This window comes from Chrysochloris asiatica, unplaced genomic scaffold (assembly GCF_000296735.1).
Source record: "Chrysochloris asiatica unplaced genomic scaffold, ChrAsi1.0 scaffold00326, whole genome shotgun sequence".
NCBI lineage: Eukaryota > Metazoa > Chordata > Mammalia > Afrosoricida > Chrysochloridae > Chrysochloris > Chrysochloris asiatica.
Window position 1 is genome coordinate 1,298,691 of NW_006408844.1, and position 21,247 is coordinate 1,319,937.

Sequence of the window (21,247 nt, forward strand, 5' to 3'; positions counted from 1 at the left end):
TGTATTTCATTGGTAGGTACTGGTAGCTTAGTGGTTGTGAGCACACATGGCCTTTGGAATCAGGGAAGACCTACCTCTGTGTCCTTGGATAAGGATCCCTGGTGGCATAGTGGTTAAGCACTGGACTGCTAACTGAAAACTTGCTGATTTGAATCCCTCAGCTGTTCAGCAGAAGAAAGATGTAGCAGGCTGCTTCTGTAACGATCACAGCCTTGGAAACCATATGTGGGCAGTTCTCTCTCCTGTAGGGTCATTTGATGTAATTAACTCAATGACATTGGGTTTGGTTTTGTCCCTGGATACTGAACTCTTTTACATCATCTGCCATATATAATAAGTAATAGTAATCACACATAATAAGAGCTCCACATTAGTTATCTTTCATAAATAGTGTACTGACATGCCTCTGGCAATGAGGGAGAACTGCCAGACATAGGTTGTTAGTGCACAGAATAGTTCGTGATGGATTTTTTATTGTTGTAAATGTGAAATGTTGGATAAGGAGATAGTTGATGAGCGAGGAGTAGAGGAATTTCAGGCACCTCAGAAGCATCTCTTATGTCCTTTTCATCTCTCCAAAGGTTATTTCTGAATAAATATTACAAGTGTAGTTTTGCTTGCTTTTGATCTGTGTATTCTTTTTATGTGTGTTTCTTTTGTTTAGTATTCTTCAGGTTCATACAAATTGTGTGCAGCCGTAATGTGTTCATTTTCATTATTACAGAGTATTCCATTTTATGAGTATATTACAGTTTATTCATTCTACTGTTAGTGGATATTTGGGTTAGTTATTCTAATTCTGGATAATGCTGCTGCTATGATATTCTTCTTTGTGTTTTTTGATAGTATGTTCATGCCTTTTTGTTGGATATACATATATCTAGGAGTAGGATTACTGGATCATAGACTGTGAACATGTTTAACTTCAGTAGATAATGCCATTGTATTTTCTAGAGTAGTTGTAAGGGCTGGTCTACTTTAGTTTCATCTTTACTCCTAGAATCGTGCCCTTTAGGGTTCCAACTCAAAACCTGAAGAGTTTATCAGAGCTTTCAAATAGTCCTACTAGTCCCACAAGGCTGTCAAATGAAAAGGTGAGTTTCTCAGCCTTTCAGTTGCCTCGCTGAGAATTCGTAGAGATACCTGGGGAGTGGAGGACAGTGGTTGCTCACTGATAGAATTCTCACCTTCCATGCTGCAGGCTCTGTTTGATTCCTGCCAGTAAACCTCCTAGACAGCCACCACCTATCTGTTAGTGGAGTCTTGTGTGTTGCCTTGATGATGAACCGGTTTCAGAGGTGCTTTCAGACTATGAAGAAAGGCTAGGTGATCTGCTTCTAAAAATCAGCAAGTAAAAACTCTGTGAACCACAATAATTCTATTTGTTGTACATGGGTTGCCAGGAGTCTGGGGTGGAAGTGGGGCACTGATGGTACTGTAGCTAATAACAACAATAGAGATATCCTGAGGGGAACAGGGGCTCCAAATACCAGGCTGACCTTTCTGAATGACTTCTCTCAGTTCTTGGCCTGTCATTCATTCTTCATTACCTTGCTTGCTCTCTGATGGTTTCAGTCAGAGGTTTGCATTTTCATTTTAATGGTTTATATCCGTCTTTTCTAGTTCTCAGTGGGAAGGTTTGTCCTAACTGAAAGTCTCTTTCTTCCACCTTTCTGATGCTCATTTAACAGTGTATTATAGAGTTCTCTCCAGATCAGTATACAGAGAGGCCTGCTTTTGCCTTTTTTACCGCTGAATTGTGTGTGTTCACTGTGGGACCACTAGTCCGTTACTCATGCATATTTGGGTTCCTAATATTTTGCTGTTTAAAGCAGTGCTTGTATATACTTAATTGGATGTGCAGATATATTTTAGGATAAATTTCTAGGAGAGGGAAACTCTGGGAAAGGATAAATGCATTTGAAATTTCCATCCTATATAAGGGCTTAACCGTTTTGCATTCCTTGAATGCCTACTTCTATACACTCTTGCCAACAGAGTATGGTCAAAGTTTGATTTTGTTGATTTTTTTTTAGATGAAAAGTGCTATGTTAGTTTAATTTTAATTTTTATCTCTCTTAAATGCGTTGTTGAACATGTTTTTTTAAATGTTTTATTGTGAATTATATGGTAGTTTACATGAGAGAACTTTAGTTTTATATTCATTCTATTGTATATCGTTTCATTGCCATGGCTCCAATTCCCCTCCATGCATCATCAACTGACCAAAGGGTATACCCTACAAACCCGCCCCCTACACTCCCTCCCCACCCCATTCTTCAGCACACAGTCCCTCTCCCTCTCTGGATCCAAAGTCCCCAGCCGCTTCATCACTCCACGTCATCATCTTTGCCTCTATCTCAGGCCTCGCTGCTTCTCTGGGTAGGGTCCCGTGTTGAGCATGTTTTGTATTTGTTTTTTTTTATCTCTTTCTGTGAATTGTTTGATCTTGCCCTTTGTCCATTTCTATTAGGTTTCTGAGCATTTTCTTACTTTTTCTAGTTGTATCAACAATAAACGTTAATGAAATTAGCCCTGGTGGCCCAGTGATTAAACGCTTGGCTGCTAGTAGAAAGGTTGGTGATGTGAACCCACCAGCCGCTCTGTAAGAGAAAGATGAGGCCGTCTGCTTCCATAAAGATTGCAGCCTTGGACACCCTGTAAAGCAATTCTACTTTCATCCTGTAAGGGTCACGATGAATCAGAATTGACTTAACTGCACGCAGCAACAAACTTAGTGAGATGTCTAATTAGACAATATCTTATTTAATCCTTACAACAATTCTTCTGCCAGGGTGCTATTATAGTCTCCATTTCACATATAAAGAAATGGAGGGAAAGTAAGATGAAATAATTTTCAGCCATTGGTTACAAAGAAAGCAGTGAAGCCAGGGTTCAAATTTGAGGCCAGGTGTTTCTAACTCCACACCTGAACTTTTAATGATGCTGTTAAAAGCTGCCTCCCTAGGATATAGGGAGAAAGAAAAAATAAAATCTGTCTTTAATTGCCCTTTATTTGCTGAAAACTTTTTTCCTGCTTTGCTTCTACTGTGCTTTTCGTCATTTTTTTTTTGTTGTTGTTGTTGTTCTTTTTTTTTTTCTCTGAAAACATTTATTTAGCTTCAATCTTGTATCAGGTCCTAGAGATCCAAAATTAGTAAGATTTGATCTCTGCCCTCAAAAGGCTCACTGTCTAGATGGGATAGCCGGATAGCCTGTTAAAAAGTTATAGGGTTACATGTATATGTATGTACAAGGAGGAAGCAACCGTCTTCAGCAGGAGAAGGGATGGATTTTCATGGAAGACTTTGCAAAGGAGGTGACTTTTGACTTGGATGTTGGAAGATGAATTGGGCGTCCAGATAAAGTGACAAAGAGCATTTCAGACAGAGGGGACAACGGGATCAATATTTAGCATTGCCTCTTTCCAGTTTCGTGAGGTATTTTATATTTGAGAATTTATTAAATATCTCAGCCTTAATTTTATAAATCTCAATATTTTTTTTTCTTATCTCAAAGGACTGATGTTTTAACAAATTTCATGCCTTCCTATGAGTCTCACTCTTACTCTCTCTATCCCTTTCTCTTACTAGTGGGGGCCCTTGGAGTCACTGATGGAAGCCACATTACCTGGACACCGGACCATGAACCCCTGTCCTGTGTGGGAGAGGAAGAGTGGCTGTGTGTACTTGTTCTTCATCTGTGTGCGAGACCATGTCACCGAGCGGCAACAGATTGTGTCAGGCAGGAACGCTGCCCGCCTCTGCTTAATCTGTAGTAACGATGCTGGGTGCTCATGGAGTGAGGTGAGGGATCTGACTGAGGAGGTCATCGGCCCAGAGATGAAGCACTGGGCCACATTTGCTGTGGGCCCTGGTCATGGCATCCAGCTGCAGTCAGGAAGGCTGGTCATCCCTGCATACACCTATTACATCCCTTATTGGATCTTTTGCTTCCAGCTATCCTGTAAAACTAAACCTCATTCTCTGATGATCTACAGTGATGACCTAGGTGCCACATGGCATCATGGCAAGCTCATTAGGCCCACGGTGACAGTGGAGTGTCAGGTGGCAGAGGTGACTGGGAGGGCTGGCCAACCCGTGCTGTACTGCAGTGCCCGGACACCAAATAGGCATCGGGCAGAAGCTCTAAGCACTGACCATGGTGAAAGCTTTCAGAGATCAGCCCTGAACTGCCAGCTTTGTGAGCCCCCACGTGGCTGCCAAGGCAGCGTGGTGAGTTTCTGGGTCCTGAAGCACGCACATAAGTGCCAGGACCCTTGTGGCCAAGATGTTCCCACAGTTCAGCAGAGCCCCCTACTAGATAGCTCACTAAGACTAGAGCAGGAAGCTGGAACACTGTCAGAATCATGGCTCTTGTACTCACACCCAACTAATAAAAAACGGAGGATCAACTTCGGCATCTACCTCAACCAGGCCCCCTTGGAGGCCACCTCCTGGTCCCGTCCCTGGATTTTGCACTATGGGCCCTGTGGCTACTCTGATATGGCTGCTGTGGAGGAGGGATTATTTGGCTGCTTGTTTGAGTGTGGAATCAAGCGGGAATGTGAGCAGATTGCCTTCTGCCTGTTTACAGTCCAAGATATCCTGACTCACGTGCAGGAGGACCACACTAGTCCTGGTAGGAACCCTGAACCAGTTCAGGACTAATTGATTTAGGACCTAACCTTCCATGAAGGAACAATGGAGCCCAAGGTAACTAGAAGTTCTGAAGTCCACAGAGAATCCAAAAGCTTCATATTCTGCTCCTTACCCTAGTGCCGCAGCTGACATAGAGCATCCATTCCTCCATTTTCAAAGAACAAAATGAAAATTTTGCCATAGTAACTACAATGGAAAGAACACTGAATTGAAAGCTGGAAAACAATAATGTAGTCCATTCTTTGTGATTGACTTGCTTTGTGACATTGGACATATCACCTGACGTCTCTGGGCCTCAGATCTCTATTTGTAAAATGAGAGAATTGATTCTCTGATTTCTCTCTTCCCATTCAGAGAGAAAGCCTTCAGCAGAGAGCCTGGGTGCTCTAGGATCAGCAAATCCTGGCTGCCTGTAAGATTGACTTCAACATGGAAATCAGAGGACTTTGACTTTTCAAATGTCTCTCCCTTCATTCAAGTGTGAGGTTACAAGAGGTGTCATTGCAGGAATGAGGGTCCACCATTCTCATCATGCTCAGCCTTCTATGGGCTCTCTGTCTGAGAGGAGTTGGGCAGAACGTTACAATCATGGGGTCACTTACCCTTTGCCAGCTTTGCTGCTCTGCTCAGTTTCCCCTTCCTCATCCAGGAAGTATTTCTTTGGGAGAAATAAGTAGCTCGGAGTCAGTGGTCCTTGATAATGGTATTTGTTGCTTCTGATTGCATTACTCCTATGAAATTCCTTTACGAGGATGACCCCTGATGGAAAAGGGACAGGGGTTAGGATGTTAAACTTCCCACAGTCTTTATCCTTAAGGAGCTCACAATTTGTGGAGCTAGAAGAAGAAGAAAATGCAACTGATGTGGTAATTTGTAGATGTCGGGCTATAAAGTTGAGAGCACCTACTGGGTTGATAGAGCCTTTGTTGCATTTCCAGTTTGACTGAAGTCATCTGCCCAAGGGCTTGTCCATGCTGTGCAATTTCTCCCAAGTTTGTTTTTCTCAGAATGTTGTCCTGGCCCAACTATTTTTTGACCCCTTCAGAAGGTATTCAACCTCATCATTAGGAAGGTCCGTGGATCCTCAAGCCTCTGAATGGTGCCTATTCATTTTTTTGTGATGTATGGATGCCTCTATCATAAATTTGGGCCTGAATTTAGTCTGTGCTAGGTCTCTCAAATGATACTAGTTGGTTGGTCATATTTTAGATGGTTTCCCCAATACCTGCTAATTGTGATAGAAATTATATCATGAGAGCTTCGTTTCTTTGGGTAGGAAAGCTCTTTTGTCTCTATTTTAGGAAGATAATGCCTTAAACTGGATAATGCTCACAAAGAGCAAGTCTTAATAGTGGAGGGCCCTACAGGATGAAAGTAGTGACTAACTTCACCTACTTCAGCATACTGCTTAAGTCTGTAGTAGTTTAGACGGGCCTTTAAAATTTCCCTTAGTTTTTCACATATTGTCCAAATAACCTTCCCCATACACAGTTATGATCCTGCATTCACTCATGTGTACATTTCTCTAAATGTGTCCTGAGTTCCTGTGCATAATGCAATGTACTTCATATTTTCACTCCTGGATTGAAAATCACTTGTGGCTCCAAATTGCCTTGAAATGGTCTTTACATTTAAGCTTGGCCTGTAGGACCTTCCAGTAAGTTGTGGGGTGAAGTGATGAATACAAACTTCTCTCCACTTCCTTGTATGAAGCCCACTGTCAGAGAAGACCTATGTCAGGTTGGTAGTTGAGGGAGCTCTGGTACACGGATTTGATTGTGCAGGGGAGGATTTGAGGAATGAGAGGATTAGGAGGGCTGGTCCCTCCTGAGTAGTAGAAACTCCTTGTTCAGTAAAGCTCTACTGAGCTCCATACCCTAAATGATAGAATAGGGAGATGGCTAAATTGTTCTACAGCCAGGGCTAAAGGATGAAGAGAATGAGATAATCAAGATTTCCTTGGGACTGTCCAAAAGAGAGCCAGAGAAGGGCCGTCAGCCACATTTCACTGTGGACCAGAGATACCTAATACCAGTGTTTGTAAGAGATCTTATCCGTCTCTCAATTCCCTTCCCTTCCTCTTTGCCTCATACTTGCTTCTCCTTAAGGACTAGCAACAAAACTTTTAATGGGGAAAAAAGACCCTTGTGTACTCGTCAGGAATAGTAAGGAAAAAGGTTGAGGGACTAAGAAAGAACAGCAGATAGGCGTCCTGGCACCTTCAGGAAGAGAGAGGAAGTGGCAGATATGAAACCGAGCCTGGAGAGATGCTGTAGGTGGTGGGTGCTGTAAAGAAGAAATGACAATGGATTGTAGTGGTTCCCTGGAACCTGTGGGAAGAGAGACCTGCCTGCACAGGCCAGCACCTGGGCCTACAGAGAAGGTCCCACCCAACTCCAATTTGGCTCGATTTGTCCATGTTCCAGGTGAACAACAAAGAAAGCTGTGGGCACTGCAACCCTGTTTGTGCCAGTTTTTTATGCCATGGTACTGGTGCCCTCTCTGAGGCCATTTCAGCCAGTCTCAGGCTGGGGTAGAATGGAAAAACTAAGGTAGGTGATGGCAGCTGTGAAGACAAGAGGAATGCTGAATGGAGCCAATCACCCTTAGTAATGGAGAGAGGGCCACATAGGCTGTGCTGCTTTGCTCCCAGGGACTCCCACACAGCCTGCTCCATGTAGCCATCTATCCAACACACGTGTACATGTACAGGAAAGCATAGCTCCTGATGCTGGTGTTTACCCAAGCCTGCCTTCCCCTGACTCATTCAGCCTGCTGATTCCCTAATTCCTAAGCTCCTAATAGTCACTTTAGATTCTTGTTATTTGCCTGGTTTCTTTGGACCATTTCTCCTGGCCACTGGGTCTCAGATGTCCACAGGGTATTTATGTAACTGCAGCTATTGGTTAGAGATACTTTACCTTGCCTATTTGAATGGTGGTGGGTATTCTGAGGGACCCACAGCCTCTTCCCTAGGCTAGTAGGAGTTGATAACTATACTGTGCCCCGATTGGGCTGCTCATCCTTCTCCAGTAAGCTGTGAGTTTTCCCCATTGCATTATTCATAGATGCCCGGTCATCTCTGCTGCCAAAGTACACAGTCTAACCCTTAGTGTCTCTAATCACAGGCCAGCCTGTATTGTGGTCTTGTGGTGTCTGTGGCCCTCTGTTAGGCTGTGAACTACTTGAGGGCCAAGCCTGACTCCTCTCTGTTCTTTTTACCTCAAATCGCAATGACTCATCTATACATATATGCTTTTTTATTTTCTGAATTCCATGAAGATAAAGTCTGGGTCTACTGCCCATCTTTGTCCAGCATAGGGCCTGGCACAAAGTAGATAGCAGTAAAGTTGTGCATAATGTATGAGTGAGTCAAAGGCTCTTGACCTTCTGTGGCTAATTGAAACTAGGGAGTGTTCTACCCTAGGGAGGAGGATGTTGCATTCCTCTATGGTTTGCGTGATATTCAAACCTGCCTAGCACTCAGCCCCAAGTGGATGTTTGATGTGTTGGCTTCCAAGTTGGACATAGTACTTTCTGGGATGGACTTTATTCTGGCTTGAACTTGATCGGTCTGAATATCCCAAGGATCACAACCAAGCCCCAAACTGAGCTGAACTCTGGAGTTCCCGTTTCACTGGCTTGTCTATTCTGGAGTGGTTTTCTGTAACTGCCATTGCTCCATGACTCAGAAGGAGATACTGGGGCTTAGTGTGTTTTGAGCATGTCTTGGCTCTCTGATATCAAATGCCAGAAATGCTCTCTGGATCCTAAAAACTACCATGACTCTGAAACAAGGAAGAGAAATAAAGAGCTTGATTCTGGTGATTTGTTTTTTATTATTGTTGGTGTTAGGAAACTGGGATGGTTGTCATCCTGATGTTGTTGTTAAGTGCCGTCAAGTCGATTCCGACCTATAGTGACCCTGTATGGGGTTTCTGAGGAGTGACTGGTGAGCTTGAACTGCCAACCTTGTGGTTCAAACTGACTTTGTAGTCCAGTGCATTAATCCACAGTGCCACACCAGGGCTCCATCATCCTGATAGTAAGATATTGCCTCAAATTGATTTTTGGAAAAAAGTTGCATACATTTAGTCATCCTTGTAGCTATATCTAATATGTATGAAACTTCTTTCCAAAAATCAATTTGAGGCAATATCTTGGTTTCCCTAGAACTTTTATTTTCAGAAAGCTTAATAATTCTTTGCACTTTCACATGTTGACATTTGAACATAGCTGCCTGTTGAAAGAAGCAGGGCATGCTGCTTTATTGCATGCTATTCCACAGTAGCTGTTAAGTGTAAGAGCACAGGTGTACAGAATCAGCCCTATGACACCAGCACCAGGGCTTGTGACTTGCACATCTTATTCTGTCTTCAAAACACAAGATTATTCTCATATTGGAGAAGCCACAAATACTTGCCTACATGCAGTGAAGTGATGGCTTTAACTGGACTTAATGGTTATTTGACTTTCTGTTGGTCCCATTGGAATGCTTAAGGCACTGCTAAATTTGACCAGGTATTTCAGTGGAACATCAAGTTTGTCAGTAGGGTAGTTTTACATTCTTCAATAGTCAATTACAACAAATTGACAGTTGAAGAATGTTTCAAATGGGCACATATTGTCAAAACACTGAGATTGATACAGTGATGAAAGATAAATGTTCAGACAAATGCTAATTTACCACTTAAAAATGGTTTTGAAATAATTATTTACATAATTCTTTAAAAATCCAGTGATCCTATTACATTGACATTTTTATTTTATCATGTTTTGATTGCTTAAATGTCTGAGTAGCTTTGGGGCTTGAGAGGAATATACACTATTACAAATCTTTATAATTTATTAAATTCATCTAATAAAATACTGAAAATCTTGAATATTTAGATATCGGTAACATATTTGGTTAATTGAGCTGCCTTAAACAGAAACTCCAGTTATAAATTTAGTATAGCTGATACCTTTGAACATTTCAAACGCTACAAATAATGTATAAAACAAACAAACTCACTGATTATAAAATGTGTTTCTCTCAAAATGGGTTCAAAAGAGCTGATATCATGGATTTAACTTTATTCCATCCTTTGAGAGTTCGTTTTAAAAAATTTTTATTTTAGGGGTCATTAGACAATTTAATTTTTATTTGTACAAATATTTGTTATGGATCTACCATGTTCTAGATATTCTCCAAGGGCAAAGGGTAAACCATAATGTTTGGGTGACTCAGCAACTCAAATTTCTATATTATATATATACATATTATCTATCTATCTATATCTATCTGTATAGATAGATATAGATAGATATATTTAAAGTTTTCATTGTGAACTGAGTGATAGTTTACATGGGAGAACATAAGTTTTACTCTCATTGTTTCATTGCAATGATTACAGTCTCCTCCATGCATCATCATTCAACAGTATTTGCTTCTACTTCCTCTTTTTTTCTTTTGGATGTACACAAAAACACTCAGGGCACATTCTGCAAGCCTACCTCCTGGCCACCAGCACTCAGTCTTTCTCTTTCCATGAGTCTAGAGTCCTCAGCTGCTCCCTCTCTCCATGTCCTCATCTCTGTTTCCATCTCTGGTGTTGCTGCTTCTCTGGATAGGGTCTCGCATTCTGCTTGTGCTCTTCTCCTTTGTTGGTCCTAGGGTTCTCTGTTTCTGGACTGTAAGATTAACTACTATCCCTTTTTGTTACAAAACTTCTGTCTTTACAGTTGTGGCAGTCACAATTAGTCATGGTAACAATAACTCACTATTGAGTCATAAGAATCATATCTCCCATCTTTCACCAGACCCGTCTAGACAAGATGAAAACTATTCAGTGGGGATTCTACCTTTTCCCACACACTCTTAAACTAAACTCCCTCTTGAAAACTTACAAGCCAATTTGTGCCTTTATGTTGTTGTTGTTAGGTGCCATTGAGTCGGTACCGACTCATAGTGACCCTGTGCATGACAGAATGAAACACTGCCCTGTCCTGGGCCAACCACAATTGTTGCCACGCTTGAGCCCATTGATGCTGCCACTTTGCCAATCCATCTCACTGGGGGTCTTCCTCTTGTGCCTTTGTAGCCTCCCCAATTTTAGGTAGCCAGTGCCTAAGTTGCCTGTCCCTAATTACCCTGTATACAGAGGGGATAGGATTGATACTTGAAGTGAAGACTCCTTTCCTCTCAGTTGGTATTTGAGCTTTTGAACTTTTTCTTGATCGGCAATAGAGGATGTTTCCAGTTCCATATTCTGCCATTTACTCAGGCTTGTAGTGATGAATCCATGACTGTCACAAGCAACTTTTTTTTTTTTTTTTTAAAGAAACTTTTACCTACCTTTGAGTTTTGGTCCAAATTTTGTTTGTAGATGTCCAAATGCTTCTGTTTATGCTCTTCCATGAGTTGCTTCAGTACCCAGCTCACACAAACTTTTCGAAACATGAGTCTGCTGTGGATTATTTGATAGGCAGATCCCTAGCTAATTTGCAAATGATTTGCCATGTAATCCACTGTCTCTCTCTATTCAACAGAATCATTTCACATGCATACTCAGTGTTACAAGCTGTGCACATGGATGGGTGTTTTAATATAACCATAGTGCAGATAATTTTTGACTCATTCTCATACGAGCTCCACTGGTTTTGTTTCTCTAGAGAACCCAGCCTAAGACAGTTCTCAAGTAATACTGATGCTCCATAAACCACTCTTGAGGAGTTGTTAAGTACCGTGGAATCGGTTCCGACTCATAGTGACCGTGTACAGGGTTTCGGAGGCTGCAAATCTTTACGGGAGCAGAAAGCCTCAACTTTCTCCTGTGGAACAGCTGGTAGTTTTGAACTGCTGACTTTGATGTTAGAATCTGATTCGTAACCACTACGCTACCAGAGCTCCTTAGCACTATGTTAAAGTACTTCCTCACATGAAGGCGAAGGAACAGAGACTATTGCCAGTAATGACCATGTGGAGTCAAGAATCAATTCCCAAATAGGTCTCTAAGTTGGTCCCTCATCTGCCAGTCAGTTTTTTTCTTTCCTGGTCAGACATTCACCTTTTCCATGCCATGATACTTGTCTAAGATTCCTACTGAGCTTTTTGCCAAATTTCGTGGATAACAAAGGTAACACCACAGCTTGGGCACAGGGTATACCATCTGTAGAACAAGTTTGAACACTCCAGCCTGGCATTGTTTGTTGTCACATTAAGGGATGACCTGAGGCCTTGAAAGTGGAGGGTGGGGTCCCCAAAGATCAGCATGGTGGCAGCGACAACAATCAGAAGAACTAAAGGGAAGCTGAATCTTAGAGCCAGAATCTAGTGTGTCAACTGTCATCTACCTGTCACATGAAGACTCTCCCTTGGAGGGGAAGGTAAGTTTCCTGAAACTTCTTGAGAGGGCATGGGCAGGAGTTGTGACGTATGTTTTATGTTTGCTTCCTGGGCCCATGAGTGTCTCAGTGCCTCAGGAGTAGGAATGAAAAGGCACAGCCATCACAATAAGCCCAGAGGCGGGAGCTGGTGCGGAGCCTCCTCAGCAGTACCTGGGCTCAAGAGGGCTTGACAAGGGTCCAGAGCTGCAGGATTCTGGGGCTCAGGTAGGTAGATGTATTCGAGCAGGGATGCTGTATAAAATACCTTTGCAGGTGGGGCTTGAAATCCTGGCAGCACAGAGCTCCTAAGCCATGTATATACAAGGCTGCAGTAAAGAGGCTCCAGGCCATTTTCTAATTAGCACAGTTATTGTTAGGCGCTTTCGAGTCAGTTCCAACACATAGCAGCCATCTGCACAACAGAATGAAACACTGCCCAGTCCTACACCATCCTCACAATTGCTGCTGCCACTGTGCCAGTCCAGCTCGCTGGGGGTCTCCCTCTTTTTTGCTGACCCTCCACTTTACTAAGCATGATGTCCTTCTCCAGAGACTAATCCCTCCTGATAACATGCAGACGGTACATCTTGGGAAAGCCTGGTTTGAGTGTCTAAGATGGAGCTGATGGTGGCTGGGGAAGCAGGGCCTGACTTCTCTGGAGTTAGGACAAAAGGCTGGCTCTCCTTGTGATCTGAGAAGGTTATCAGGGTTGAGTGCCCCACACTCAGGGCCTGGGGTATGCCTACCCTGTACTTAAATATAGAACATTCTAGGGAGTCTTGGTGTGGTGCTGTAGGACAGGAATAACTTTGCTAACCACAAGATTGGCAGTTCAAATCCACCAGCTGCTCCTCAGAAACCCTATACAGGGTTGCTATGAGTCGGAACCCTCTTGAAAGCACTTAGTAACAACAATAGACTACTTTCAAAAGAGGTCTCTGTACTTGGCACTGGTCTGACAGTTGTTGTTGTTGTTGTCAGGTGCCATCGAGTTGGAACCGACTCATAGCGACCCTATGCACAGCAGAATGAAACAATGTTCGATCCTGGGCCAACCTCACTACCGCTGCCACACCTGAGTCCATCAATGATGCCACCTGGCTGATCCATCTCGTTGGGGGTCTTCCTCTTTTTTTCTGACCCTCCACCCTACCTAGCATGACATCCTTCTCCAGCGATTGTTTCCTCCGGACAATATGTCCAAAGTAGGAGAGACGAAGTTTAGCCATCCTGGCCTCCAAGGAGCACTCTGGCTGCACTTCTTCCAAAACAGATCTATTGGTTCTTTTGGCAGTCCATGGCACTTTCAGTATTCTCCTCCAACACCACAACTCAAAGGCATCAATTCTTCTACGATCCTCCTTATTCACTGTCCAGCTTTCGCATCCATATGAGGCTATTGAAAACACAATGGCCTGGGTCAGGCGCACCCTAGTCCTCAAGCTGACATCTCTACTCTTCAACACTTTAAAAAGTTCCTGTGCAGCAGATTTGCCCAGTGCAATACGTCGTCTGATCTCTTGACTGCTACTTCCGCGAGTGTTGATAGTTGATCCAAGAAGAATGAAGTCCTTGACAATTTCAATTTTTCTCCATTGATAAGAATGTTGTTTATTGGTCCAGTGGTGAGGATTTTTGTTTTCTTGACATTTAGATGTAATCCATATCGAAGGCTGTGCTCTTTAATCTTCATAAGTAAATGTTTCAAGTCCTCTTCACTCTCAGCGATCAAGGTTGTATCATCTGCATATCGTCTGACAGTAGGGACTAGTAAAAAAAACAACCGCAAAACAAAACTATGAAGATTGGAACCTAGGGTTAAATGACATTTAGAAAAAGTTATTTAGTGACTAGAACCTTATTAAGTAGAAGAAAGATATACAAAATTGGGGTTATGCTGGCAATCCAAAGGAATCTTGCAAAACCAAATTCATGTGCTAGCTTCTCTCTCCTTGTTTCTTCTTTTCCTCTTTTACTTCGTCCACTTTTTAAATGTTTTCACTAGTTGTATGGCACCTTGAGCAATTTATTAGTGTCTCTGAGCCTGCATTTCCTCTTTAGTAAAGCGGGCATTAGTGCCACTTCTTAGGGTGGAGAGAGGACTCAGGGTGTGCTGTGCATGCAATCCTCGTGCCCACTCATGTCTGGGCAGGGCCTCTGGGCTTGGGAGGCAGGTTGTCAGTAATTCTGGGGCCACGAATGTCCAAGGGAACCAGTCACCCACTGAGGAGCCCTAGAGACAGGGGAGGCTGTAGGTCCCATCACTTTTGTCAGCCTCCTGACTACTATCATATTACCTAATAAACAAGGTAAGCACAGGCTTACTTGTGCTTATTTGCTAATCTGTAATGGACAATTTCACATTTTTTCACCACATCAAAAATCTGCTGCTAGGTATGGCTGACTTCTGTCTCCCCAGCCCATGGCACCTTCCTACAGAATCAAAACCTCTTCTCAAATTTACAATGCCTGACGGGGACAAAGTACCCAGTAAGCAAGATAAACACAGGCCAACTTTTGCTTGCTCACTAATCTGTAAGAAATATCCTGGTAGGCACTGTAGGGTAAGCACTGGACCGCAAGGTTAGTGGTGCAAAGTCACCACCTGTTCCTTGGAAAAGCTATATAAGGTCACTATCAGTTGGAACCAACTTGATGGCACTTAGTAACAATAACAGTGGACATCTTAAATAGAGTGAAAAACTTGTGAAACTGTTTTGTACAGATTAGTAAGTAACCACAAGTAAGCCTATGCTTATCTTGTTTATTGGGTAATCCACCCCTCCTCCTGTATCCTGTTACAACCAACAGCCCATAATCCGCATTTAACGGCTCCTCAGGAGGGACCAGTTGCTGGAGAAGGATAGCATGTTTGGTAAGGTCAGAGAAAAAGAGGAAGACCCCCAGTGAGATGGATTGGCCAAGTGGTAGCAACCATGGGCCTCAAGCGTGGCAACAATTGTGAGGTTGGCCCAGGATCGGGCAGTGTTTTGTTCTGCTGTGCATAAGGTCGCTATGGGTCGGCACCAATTCGATGGCACCTAACAACAACAACAACAACAACAACATCTAGAGTGGAAGGCTTTTGTCTAGGTGTTTAAAGTTCAGTCTGTCTTTCTCCCCATCTCCCCACCGGCCCTCCAAACATGTGGGAGATTCCTGAACAAGTCACAGTGTTTGTGCCTCTGTGTGTTTGTGCCAGATGCTTTGTCTGAAATGCTTCCCCTCAGGATCTAGCTTAGATGTCCCATCCTTTGGGATACCTGTCCTGACCCCACTTCCTAGCTGCTACTGCCATCCTCTAGCATAGAACTGAGTATTCGCTTGAGTTGTTTTATTTATATACCGGTGTCCTTCCCTAGACTGTCAGGAGCTGCTTGAGGGCAGGGCCACAGCTTATCCTTTCTAGGTGCCCAGTGGCCAGCCTAGGGCCTGGAACAGAGGAGGAGGGCTGCAATGAATAAGTGTATGAGGGGAAATGATAAGGAGGTTGTGTAGTTGCAGACAGGTAGCAAGAGGTAAGTAGCTCTGTCCCCAAGCCTCAAGAGGATCACCAGGGCCAAGTATAGAGGGAACTCATCCTGGTGGTCTCTTTGACCGAATAAGATTAGGCTTTGAATTTGTTTCCTAAAGTGAGGACTTGCTATGTGATTGTAAGACTGGACAGCAGGACAAGAGGTCTGAGATTGGGGGCATCAGGCATAGCAGTAGGACTTTAAGGTGGCTGCAATCATCTGCTCAGGACATAGAAGCAGCTGCTGGCAGCTGGGTGTGGACAATCAAGGCTGAAGCCAACCCATACCCCCTGAGGAGTCAGGCTAGGGGCTCCAGAACAGACCCATAGTAGTCAGAGCTCTGATAACGTGGAGGTCCCTGGCCCTTAGGCCCTCTGACCTTCTAGGGGTTACCCTTTCTTTTAGTTGTTAAGTGCCATCGATTCAGTTCTGACTTATAGCGACCCTGTGTAAGATTTCCGAGTAGCAGCTGATGAGTTTGAACCTGAAAGGGAAAAAACAACCCGGCGCCGCTCATCAACCACACCGCACACCAGATAGCCCATCCAGAGACTTTTATTCTGGGTAAGGAAGAGGAAGGTGACCTCTGCCAGAGAGAGAAGGCAGGAGGCAGAAGAAAAGAGAGAAGATGAACAGAAGGCAGAAAGAAGACAGGACAGAAAGAAAAAGTCAGCGGGCAGGGAGTGGCCTTATATAGGTTCAACAGGAAGGGAGTGGTCATTGCTGGGGTGATTTAGCTCTGGCCTATCAAAAGCCATGTGCCTTGTAGCTTAGGGAGGGGAAACAGAAACCTAAGATTACAAAATGGAGTTGAAGGGAGGGGAGAGGGAAGAACCAGGAAGTTACAGGCTAAAATGGCGGACCTGATATTGTAATAGAACCACCTACCTTGTTCAAACTGACCTTTTGGTACAGTGCTTATCCTACAGTGCCACTTAAAATGTCTCCAGTCCTCATTCTATGTTCTGTGTAAAGTGTTGTATCTTTCCCAAAATTCCTGAGAATTCCTAGGGAGCTTATATTCTCCTGAGCACCTCTCATTCCTAATTCTTGCTACTCTGGTAGCATAGTGGTTGTGAGTTGGGCTGCTCACCTAAAGGTTAGCAGTTTAAAATTACCAGCCATTCCACAGGAGAAAGATGAGGCTTTATGCTTCCGTAAAGATTTACAGCCTTGGAGACCCTACACAGGGTCACTATGAATCAGAATCAACTCCATGGCACACCACCACCACCATTGTGTTCTTAGGACTTTGCGTTGTCTTGTCCCAAATTAAGATGGTACCCTTGCTCCTTCATTCTCCCAAATTCCATTGTCACAGCCATGCATGTCTAGAAGGTATCATTCCTTCCGGAGTTTGAGATAATGAAGTGAATTGTAGCTCAGTGCAGAATGGAGAGACAATGTGAGGATGCTCCCCCTTTATAATAAAGGAGTTCTGGTGGCACTGTAGGATAAGCACTGGACTGCTTGGTTGGCAGTTCAAAACCCATCAGCCACTCTGAGGGGGAAAGATGAGACTGTCTACTTCTATAAAGATTTCCAGTCTTGGAAACCATATATAGGGTTACTATGATTTGGAATTGACTTGATGGCAGTGGGTTTGTATCAAAGAGATTGTCTATGTGACTTTTCTAAGGTTAGGTAACAAGTAAGTGATGGGACTGAGACAGGAACCAGATCTCCTGCTCCAGGGACTCTTGAAGTTGGTATTTCACTTTTTGAACTTCTCTAAGTAAGGGGCTCTGGTAGCTTAGTGGCTACGAATTAGGCTGCTAACCTCAAGGTCAACAGTTCAAAACGACCAGCTGTTCCACAGGAGAAAGTTGAGGCTTTCTGCTCCCGTAAAGATTTGCAGCCTTGGAAACCCTGCACAGGGCCACTATCAGTTGGAAGCGACTCCACGGCACTCCACCACCACCAAACCAAGGAGCTGGCCAGGCTTGGGTTAAGAACAGGCTCCACACAGAGAGAAATACAGTTCTGTATGGTGGCCAGTGAGAACAATCCTGGGATGCTAGGAATCCCCTGAGCATGATTCACCTCTACCTGCTGTGTCCTGGGGCATACCCTTGTTCAGAGTCCTACTAGGACAAGATCCAGGTGGATAAATCTTTATTGACAGCTTGCCCAAGACAGGCACATTAGTGCAGTTATTTAGTTTAGTTCTCACTGTTGCTCTCCAAGGCTGTCAACATTATTCAGATGAGAATTCAGGTTTTGAGTGGAACTGACTTATCCAAGGTCATAATCAAACCCAGGGACTTCCAAACCAGGTTTGGCCTGTAGTTTTCATGCCCTACCAGTATTGGCCACCAGATGGCAATCTCCCCCTACTTCCTGCAGGCCACAGGTTGCCTCGAATGGAAATGGTAGTGTGTGTGGTTGTTGACAGATCAACAATCTCTGCCTGGCTTTTCAAAACTGTCCTGGGGCATTGTTTACTAACTCTCTGCCCCTAAAGGGAAACTGATGCCCTGTGAGGGATGAAGACTTCAGAGGAAGAGGCTCTGTGGTCGTTGTTGATATGTTGTTCGTCTGTCAGCACTGTATTCAGTTCCCCTCCCCTCCCCTCCCCACACTAGTGCCCAGGCCTCTCTCTGAGATGGGCAGCTGTATGTTCCTTGGAGTTCCTTCCCTGCTCTTGAGGCTGTGTGAGCAGTCCCACAGTTGCCACCTCTGTCCTAAACTGCTTGCTTCTTTGTATGAAGCCATAGGAACTGCTGTGATCTTTCTAGAGTCCTCTGAACTCTTCTCAGCTATACTTCACCATGCTCCATAGAGCCATGCTGGTCAGAGTGGAAGTGCAATTCCCACCACTGGTTATCTCTACCAGAAACTGCCTCCCACTCTCTGCTGCCCATGGTAGCCCTAGAGTAAGGAAGCCTGGGGGTTCCCAACTCAGCTAGCTTTCTGCCTGGATCTGAGAGGCTAGATTCCCCTTCTTGCAGGTACCCCATATCTGTGAGGAGCTTTGGATACTCCCCATTCACCATCACGGCAGTAACTTCTCAGCATGCACACAGCGCTCCTCACAAGGCCACTGCTGACATCTGCCCTTTTCTCTCCTAAGTTTGTGTGTGTGTGTGTGTACAGCATATGGTAGTAACAGGCCTTTTCTGCTGTCTCTGAATTGGCCCTGGGTAGCTCCTTGTTGTTGTTAAGTGCCGTCGAGTCAGTTCTGACCCATAGCAACCCAGCATAGGGTTTCCAAGCAGCTGGTGAGCTTGAACCACCGACTTCGCAGTTCAAACGGCTTTGCATTCTGCTGCATTAACCCACAGCACCACACCAGGACTCTGGGTAGCTCTAAGAGTGTTCCTTTTCTCAGGGTGGTCTTCCAGCCTCTTGTCCGAGGGCTGAACCCTCACTGCAGTTCCACAAAGCTGAGACTTCAGGAAAAGTCCTACTTTACATTCTGCCAAGTGAAGATAATGACAGTTACCCTCAATACCCTGAAAAAGCTCAGAAGTGAGGGAACTTGGGGCTCCCTGAGGTAAGGGGCCTGCCATTTGAGCTCTGTACTTCTAGCATGCAGTGCAAGGCCTGCCTGGAACAGGCCTCAGGGAAGGTTCCTCACAGGTAAAAAGGGCCCTCTTATTAGATGTAGTGGGTCTCTTGGAGCAGGACTGGTCTCCTGCACTTGAAGCTGCCCATATTCCCCTTTATATGAAGGAGGTGTGTTGTGGGCAGGGAGTAGAAAAGAGGAGAAGATGAAAGGTGGGGAATAAAACTGATATTTATAAAGCCAAGTTCTGCAGTCACTGTTTGAGGGCATCTCAAGTTTCAGTTCCTTGTCTCTTCCATGAGTTTTGCTAAATCCATGTTGGCACTTAACAACAACAACATGTATTATTTAAATACTTTTCTTTGGCAGATTTTATCTAAGCACCTAATTTCACGTTTCCTGGTGGTGCTGTAGGACAAGCACTGGACTGCTAACTGCAATGTTGGTGGTTCAAACCCACCAGCCACTCCTTGGAAACACTATACAGGTTTTCTATAAGTCAGAACGTACTCTGGCACTTAATAACTTAGTAAAATCATATGTTTGATGTATTAATTATATTTTCCTAAATGCACATTGAAATAAATATGTAGCTATTTGAAAATAGCAGGAACCATCAACAAACATGCTATGTACCACCAGTGAGGCACACTCCCATTCTTGAGTTGATTAATTTTCACAAAACCCTGGGAGGTGGATGTTGTTAAATCCAATTTACCAGAGAGGTGAATTGACTTGGGCAATGTCACCCAGTCTTCTGATCTTGGCCTCACTGTTTACAGTGAATAGCATGTGCTCAGGCTACATAGGTATAGCAGGGGGCGGGGGCAGCTGCCAATGAGAAATAAAAGAAAATGGGGAAGATAGGGGCCTAAGTCCCAGAGTCCTATGCACAGCAATGGCCATGAAAATAGCTGCAGATTTGCCTGTATGTGTGTGACCAAGATTTATTGTGCCAGCAACTCTGGTAATTGGATGATGAAGGCACTGCAGCTGGGACTGTTGCCTGAAGATGAATTATTGGGGAAAGGAGGGGGAGTGGCCTGGATGACAGCTGTGGAGAGACTGTAACCTACTGGAAGATCGGGCAGGCGAACCTTAGAACCTCCTCACTCAGCTCAGCCCGGCCCAGCAGAGCTGGACAAGAACACGTCTCTGAGTGGGAAAGACAGGGGGCAGGTACAAGGAGTAGGAGGTGCCTGAATGTGCAGCCCTGAGGCCAGAGGAAATTCCCAGCTTTGTCTCTCACTGACTCCATGGATCTGGGAGAGGAAGCTCTTTGTGCCTCGGTTTCCTCAGCTGCAAATGGGGATGACTGTGCTAACTTTTCTCATGAGGACTCAAGGAGATTGCTGGGCCCTGTTTAGACTGGGGCCAGCTTGGGGGGAACTTGTATTCTCACCCCCATTGCCCAGATCTGGCCCATGGCCTGCCTGCCTGGGTGCTTCAAGCCTCTTCATTCCCTCTCCAGAGTCCTAAAACTGGATGCCCAGCTACTATGGGCATTTTCTGCATGAATGGCACATCTCTCCAGTGGAATGGAGAAACCAAAAAAGGACAGGGGTTGGGTAATCTCTAGAAGAGACCCTAAGAAGGAGGACAGATTTGGAGAATCAGTCCTGAGCCCTGAGTCCCCTTCCTGCTAGGAGAGTCTCTTGCAGGCATCTAACTCTACTCCTATCTGGAATGACTCTGGGTTTTAAGAGATTTGTTGTCCCCTTCTCCCAGGGGCAGTAGGGCTTGAAGGTAAGAGCTGGGGAGAAGGGGCCTTGGTTTGCTTGGGTCTAAGGATGGGGGAGGTGTGGGCCTTACTGAAAGAAAACTATTGGAATCAGTCCCAGCTCTGCCCCTTAGCTAGTTAGCTGTTTGACTTTGTGCAAGTCATTTCTCCCTTTCAGCCTCAGTTTTCTCATCTGCAAAGTGGGGATATGCTGTTTTTAGATTTCTTTAGTTGCAAAAAATGAAAAAATCACTTGAGCCCATAAAGAAAATAATTTGAAAATCATTTGAGCTAATCCCAACAAAGGGGAAGGAGCCAGTTCTGGGGACTGGATTTAGAAATGAAAAGTTAGGAGGCACAGCGTACACTCTGGGTCTGGTGTCTGTCTCTACTAGAGTCTCTGTTGCTATCCGTTCAACCTACCCTGCTCACCCACCTCTCCCTGAGTGTCTCCTGCCAAACTCACAGCTTCTGC

At 44.3% G+C, this 21,247-nt stretch overlaps 1 protein-coding gene across 1 annotated transcript in view; it reads left to right on the forward strand.

Annotated features, from left to right (window-relative positions):
* The window catches only part of NEU3 (sialidase 3 (membrane sialidase)), a 13,068-nt gene extending 8,398 nt beyond the window's left edge, over positions 1 to 4,670 (forward strand). The window contains exon 2 of the mRNA XM_006875433.1: positions 3,594 to 4,670. Coding sequence (XP_006875495.1) covers positions 3,594 to 4,670 — 1,077 coding nt within the window. The remainder of the gene's footprint in view (positions 1 to 3,593) is intronic.
* Positions 4,671 to 21,247: the final 16,577 nt, after the last annotated feature.